General features: G+C 35.4%; 1 protein-coding gene across 1 annotated transcript; it reads left to right on the top strand.

Annotated features, from left to right (window-relative positions):
* The first annotated feature begins 3,711 nt into the window (after positions 1–3,711).
* Positions 3,712–4,671, top strand: LOC106114199 (uncharacterized). The gene is made up of 3 exons (XM_013307306.1): positions 3,712–3,812; positions 3,961–4,030; positions 4,355–4,671. The coding sequence occupies exons 1-3, from the start codon at positions 3,760–3,762 to the stop codon at positions 4,574–4,576; spliced, it is 345 nt and encodes a 114-aa protein (XP_013162760.1). The 5' UTR covers positions 3,712–3,759; the 3' UTR covers positions 4,577–4,671.
* The last annotated feature ends 1,856 nt before the right edge of the window (positions 4,672–6,527 follow it).

Genomic DNA, 6,527 nt, shown 5'->3' with positions numbered 1-6,527 from the left:
CGTTGTTGCTTGTATGTGTTCTTTTCTGAAACTAGGTAATTGATAGTGTTTAATGGAGTTTTTTATTAAAATTGCAGTACCACCGTGGGCAGTGCCATCTGGATGGTTGGTGGAATATATGTTATATTTAGGTATTTTTATGTAACTTTTGTCAGTAAAATGTGTCTCCGAAATGAGCATCGCATCGATTTTATGAATATCAAGTAGTATTTTTACATCATCTATATTAGGCGATAGGCCATTTATGTTCCATATACATATTTTTAAGTAATTCATTTTAGTAATTTGTCAATTAGCTTGGTCATAAGTCCCATTAGGTTACTTATTTGTTGAAGGAGTAAATCTATCTTTTCAGATTGCTTGATAAGTAGTTCCTCCACTACTTTGGTTGAATTAATATTATATTGTTGTTCGTTTTTAAGAACCTCACTGTATGTTCTTGTATTGACAGAAAATTTTCTATTCGACTCATTTTCATCTACACTTATTGGTCTGATATCTTTGCTCTTTAGTTTCGAAATTGTTTCGGCTCGTAATTCCGCAATAGATTCAGGTTTTCTAACATTATACTTCCGCGATAGGATTTCTTTATAAACCTCGCAACCTTTATAATTAGCTGGATGGCTGCCTAGACACAAGGCACATTTTGCTGGGGTGTTTCTGTCTTTTTTAGGGCAGTCTGCTGTATTATGTGCCTCTGCACACTTGACGCATCTATATGGCCTTAAGCAGTTATTTTTCGTGTGACCATATTGTTGACATTTTGTACATTGAGCTACAACCTTACGTTTCCTGGGATCTTCAATTATTACAATTGTATTGTATATGACTCTTATATCTTTAACGGCTTTATTGTTGGCGCCAGGCTCAATGTTTACAAAGAAAGTTGTCGAAGGTCTTTTATTTGGTCCAATTCTGGCATTAATAATTTCGCCTCGCACTTTGTTGCCTGATTTTTCAATTTCTGATCTGATTGCTTCATGGGGTGTTGTGTGATGTAAATTCTTAATTACGATTCTATATGGTCTTTCTTCTTTACGTGTAAATGTGTGTCCTATTAATCCTTTTTGGCGCACAAAAGTCATTAACTTTTTGTAAGATTCTACTGTTGTGCAATTTACCCTTAACTGGTTCTTTGTTATAATTTTTAGTGAGTACTCCGTGCGTCCCATTACAGCCTCAAAGGCTTCAATTAATTTGTTTATATCTTCTATGCCATATAGTATAAGAGGTGGAGGTTTATTTTCTTTTTTCCTAGTGATATCAGAGGGGCCAGTCATATCTACGTCAGTCGATAGGGAGTTAAATCCATGTGTTTTTTAAATCCAGTAGCATTCTCTGCCTCCGAAGCCTGGTCAGCCACTCCAGAGAGTTTCGTGTTTGGCCGCAAAACTGTGCCCCCCCCCAGAATACGTGGGGCTGCCCGAGATTTTCTCAGGGAGGGATTCTCCAGCACCGCTGGTACCCTCCTGGGGTAGATAATTTTTCAATCTTGCTTCCATGTTTTTATCCTCCATTCGATCCAGACTTTTTAAAGACTATTTGGGTCCTAAGGCTTGCTGTGGCCTCTTCTATCTAGTAAACTGATAGGAAGTATGGATATACCGCCATTGTTCGGTCGTCAGAGCCTCGTTTGTAGATTAGCAGGGGGCACCACGGAAATCATTTGATCTCCGTCGCCATCCGGCGCGTGCAGGTGAGGTTGACAATTGGGTCGGATGAGCTGTAAGTTCCGCACCCCTTACCCCCCTAACTGTGAATATAATTTAAATACGTGGTCAAAAAACTACATTAACACGATTTACACCAAGTATTTTAAACGAAATTTGGTTAGTGTTTGCAATAAATCAATATTTTTTTTTATTTCTACAGGCTCTCTGGAACTATCGCGGAATCTTTGATCGAAAATATAACGATTTAACCGAACTTACCTCTATTCAAAGTAGCGTTTAGGCGCTAAAGACCTTAAAAGTTTATTAACTATTAGCTGTGCCCGCGACTTCGTCCGCGTCTTATACTGGCTTCGGATAATTTATTAGGATTTTATTCTTTAGGCTAATCATTTAATATTAACTTATAAAAAGTTACAACAAAACATATTAAACTTACAAAACATTCTCAGTAACCTTACATAAAAACTTTCATTGTTATTTTACACCATTCAGGGTAAAACTTCTACTAACTTTAAATATCATATTTATTGATTATATCAAATTAATATTTTCTTTCTGTGCATCCTCTCCTCTGTCGATTAAAGGTAGGCAACGCATATGCAATTGCGTATGTCTATGGGCAACGGTCACTTCGCTATTTCAGCGATTTCAGGTGGCCGCTCGCTCGTTTGCCGCCTTCTGATTTAAAAAAAATAGCCTAATTAAATCAATTTTAAGTTTCTAGCAGTAAAAATGAAGATATACTATACAACTTTTCATCCCCTCTTTCTAACCTTTAAACCCCTTTTTTCGCATTAAAGTAGCCTTTGTCCTTTCTCAAGCACAACACTCTGTCCCCGATCTGAGTACCAAATTTCATTTAAATCAGTATAGTTTTGGCTATCGTTAGACAAGATCGCTAGTTCTTCACAATAATTATTCATATCATAGATCACATATCACTATTACGTCGTCCGACTTTAGCCTCTGTTGCATTAACCATCAAAACTAGCAACTTCTAATATGTTAGTATTATCATTAATGATGCATGCGAAAAGAATAGAGAAGTTGCCATTCCAAAATAAATTTATTCCATATTGTGTAACACAATACTAAAAATTCAAAGTTTATACAAATACATACATAATATAGTTTTCGTTCTGTATGAATAAACATAAGCTGATGTAGGATGTCTTCTGGCTTTTACTGTTTTGATTTTGGTGGGTTAGAACACGTAGAACATTCTTGAAGGCTAACAATCGTACCAGTAATATTCTGACCCAAGTTGTAAGCCTCTGAATTGTCGGTGGCTTCCACAGTGTTGGTAGAACTGGCGTTAAATGTACTGTTAACCTGTCTTACATTACGGATGATGCTCATTTCAGCGAATTGGAACATCAAAACGACAACTATTAAAAACGTGACCATTTTCTGCAAAAAAAAAGTATATTTAGTGATTCCATTCAATGTTTTTATTAGTAAAATACTTTATAATACTCATAATGGTAATGCAATTTGTACTTCTAAAGACATATTCAAAAGCTTTTATCAGTCCTTATTGATTTTAGAGTTGCTACTAAATATGGGAATAATAGTCTCACTGAATGAAGTTTGGAAAAATTATTTTAGTTTACTTTTGTCAGCTCTCAGACTAATGCAATTACGAATCTAACCTTGAATTTCTTCTAAAACAGATTATAACATCGTCTTACTTACTTCCTCAAACAAATACATTAAACAGCAATTTAATAAAATACATTAACATACCTTTGATTCCATTCTGAATGTTTTGCTTAGGTAATTTCCAAAGTAAAATTGCCTGTTGATGTGCCCTGTTGTCAATACTTATTTATATAGCACGATGTCGCGATAATGAGGCTGAATGATATGAAACAAAAATACCTATTGATTTAATTGTATAAATTATTATATAATCTTGATATTATTATGCAAGTTAATTAGCTCAATATTATCTGCACTAATTAGGCATATTATCACAAATAAAAGACCTTGTTCGCAAGTACTAGGATGAGCTATGTGTGAATTGCTATATGATAGCTGGTAGAGAGACATTATTAAAAATTGTGCCGACTAAGCGTTGAAAATAATGAAGAGAGAGAATAGACCAAATCTGTTAACAACAAATAATGTCAACTTTTGGTAATTAATTATTTTAAAACATAAAAATATTTATAACATCGTACTAATTAATGTATTGTAGATAATTCATTATAATCAATAATTAATATGCAATTTAGTATTCCATGTTGTTAATTAACGCGCCAACGATTGGTATAAATAATGTCAGCAAACGACAAAAAGCAACTTCTGTTTTAAGAAATCACCCAGACATATATATGTATAACATGGGAGTAAAAGTAAGTTTACGAAACATTTCATGAATAAATTTTCACGTTGCATTTTACTATGAAACTATTACTGTCTCAGATTTGGTTTATCGCACAGTAAGTTCAATGTAAGATGTTAGGCCGAGTACTTTTCAATCTACCCTCGTATTTTTAGATGTGTTATCTATTGTATTAGATAATAAGCTCCCATTTCATTGCAATTTTATGAACACATAGGTTACTATTTATGTTTTTTTTATAGTTTCATGCGGATGAAGTCGCGGGAAACAACTAGAAATTTATGTTTTGTTCGAAAAGAATTTCAATGTTTGTATATTTTTAATGTGTTTTCAGGTTGCCGCTGTATACCTGGTTCTGATCATTTGCACATTCCAAGATGTTGAAGTAAAAAGTATGAGAGTGTCAAGACAAGTTACTTCTGATTTTCAAAGCCAAGTTACAAACAGCGTGAACGCAAGTGATAATTCTTTAGCGGAGAACGTTGGACAAGAGATTGATGGTACAATATTTAACTTACAGCTATGCCCTACTTGTTCTGGACAATCTAAGTCTTAACATCTAAACTGCCCGAATTTGAAATAACGATAAATATCAATCAGTCCTGGAAAATTGTTGTTATTAACATTTAATACATTTGAATAGCATTACAAGTTAATGTTTTATTTTAAACTAGTGACCCATCCCTACTTCACCTGGGTGGCAAAGTCTAAACATCTGATCTCTCATATCAGTAGTACTTCTTCCCGGTGACGTACAATCCTGTAAAAACCTTGTAAACACGGGCGCGACCGGTCCGCGAACATATTTTTCGGTAGCGCCTATTGTTTGTGATCGTGAGTGATGTCTTCTACACTATTGGTCAGAATTATATACCTTCTGTAAAGGCATTTTAATCTACATAAAATTTCTCTAATAACTAACACATTTATGTTGATATGGAAATTAAAATAGAAAAAATTGCGCCGCTAATGACATTCGATTTCAATTACTTTCTCTTAAGCAAAACTTGCTTATTGTGACGTAACTGTATAAGATAGCGATATGCCATTTATACTTTTTTTGTAGAACTTTTTTAAGATCTAGAATTCTCTGATACATCATTATTACATAGGTCTAATGGTTTAGCCAGCGTAAGTCACAAAGGCTAATTGGGTTCAGAAACACGCTGTTTATTCATGTATACTAAACTTGAATTACTATGAAGTATATACACAAACCATGTGGAATACATAACCTACATAATGATGAAAACCGTATTTTGATCCCTTTCATGGTTTAGCAGAACGCTTGATTCAAACAAAGTTCACGAAAAGCGACTTTCGTTTGACATTTATAGATAAAGATATTATTCAATCCAATATTTCTTAAAGTGATTGTACCGCCCCCGGCGCTGATTTAAGATAACTATAGAACGGTTACATACCTGTTGGGAGATTTTTTTTTAACTTTATATGTACACTCGAGGTTTTTATGGGGAATACATTGAAAATTACACAAAATTATTAATCATTTTGAAGTTATCAGCAAAATTGATATGTATTAAACTGCAATGTAAATCAAGAAATCGCCTATTATATTTATTAGATGCGCAACTAAGTTCTCGCTTTTTTTTCGATAAAAATATAACTTTATTATTAAAAAATGGTTACAAATGAATCATTCAAAGTATTGCCCATCGCTAGACACAACTTTTTCCCATCTTTCTGGTAGAGCTCGAATACCTTGACGCCAGAAGTGTTCGTCTTTTGAGGCTATCCATGAATCAAGCCATTTTTTGATGTCTTCATATGAGTGGAACTGTTGATCAGCCAGGCCATGGGCCATCGAACGGAACAAGTAAAAATCGGACGGCGCAATATCTGGGGAATATGGCGGGTGGGCTAAGACTTCCCATTTGAGCGTGCCCAAGTAGGTTTTAACAGGCTTGGCAACGTGAGGCCGAGCGTTGTCATGCAGTAAAATCACTTTTTCGTGCCTTTGCTCGTATTGTGGCCGTTTTTCGCGCAGTGATCGGCTCAAGCGCATCAATTGAGTTCGATACCGTTCCCCAGTGATGGTTTCGCTCGGTTTCAAGAGCTCATAATAAATAACACCGACCTGGTCCCACCAAATGCACAGCATAACCTTCGCAGCGTGAATATTCGGCCGAGCCGACGACGTAGAAGCATGCCCGGGTAGTCCCCAGGATTTTCTCCTCTTTGGGTTGCTGTAATGAATCCATTTTTCATCACCCGTCACGATGCGATGAAGAAAACCCTTCCGTTTTTGCCGCTGGAGCAGTTGTTCACAGGTGAAATAACGACGCTAAACGTCTCTTGGCTTCAACTCATAAGGAACCCAAGTTCCTTGCTTCAGAATCGCTTTGAAATGGCTTGACGATGACGATTGTTTGGCACGAAATTCGACATTTTTACTTGACCAGAAGTATATAATGCGAAAACAAAATCACTCATGTGTCGCAACGGTTTGTTTACCATATGTCTAAGCTTGGTTCATGACGTTTTGG

Source organism: Papilio xuthus, unplaced genomic scaffold (genome assembly GCF_000836235.2).
Source record: "Papilio xuthus unplaced genomic scaffold, Pxut_1.1 DF828142.1, whole genome shotgun sequence".
NCBI lineage: Eukaryota > Metazoa > Arthropoda > Insecta > Lepidoptera > Papilionidae > Papilio > Papilio xuthus.
Note: the sequence above shows the minus strand (reverse complement) of the source record. Positions and strands in the feature narration are given on the sequence as shown.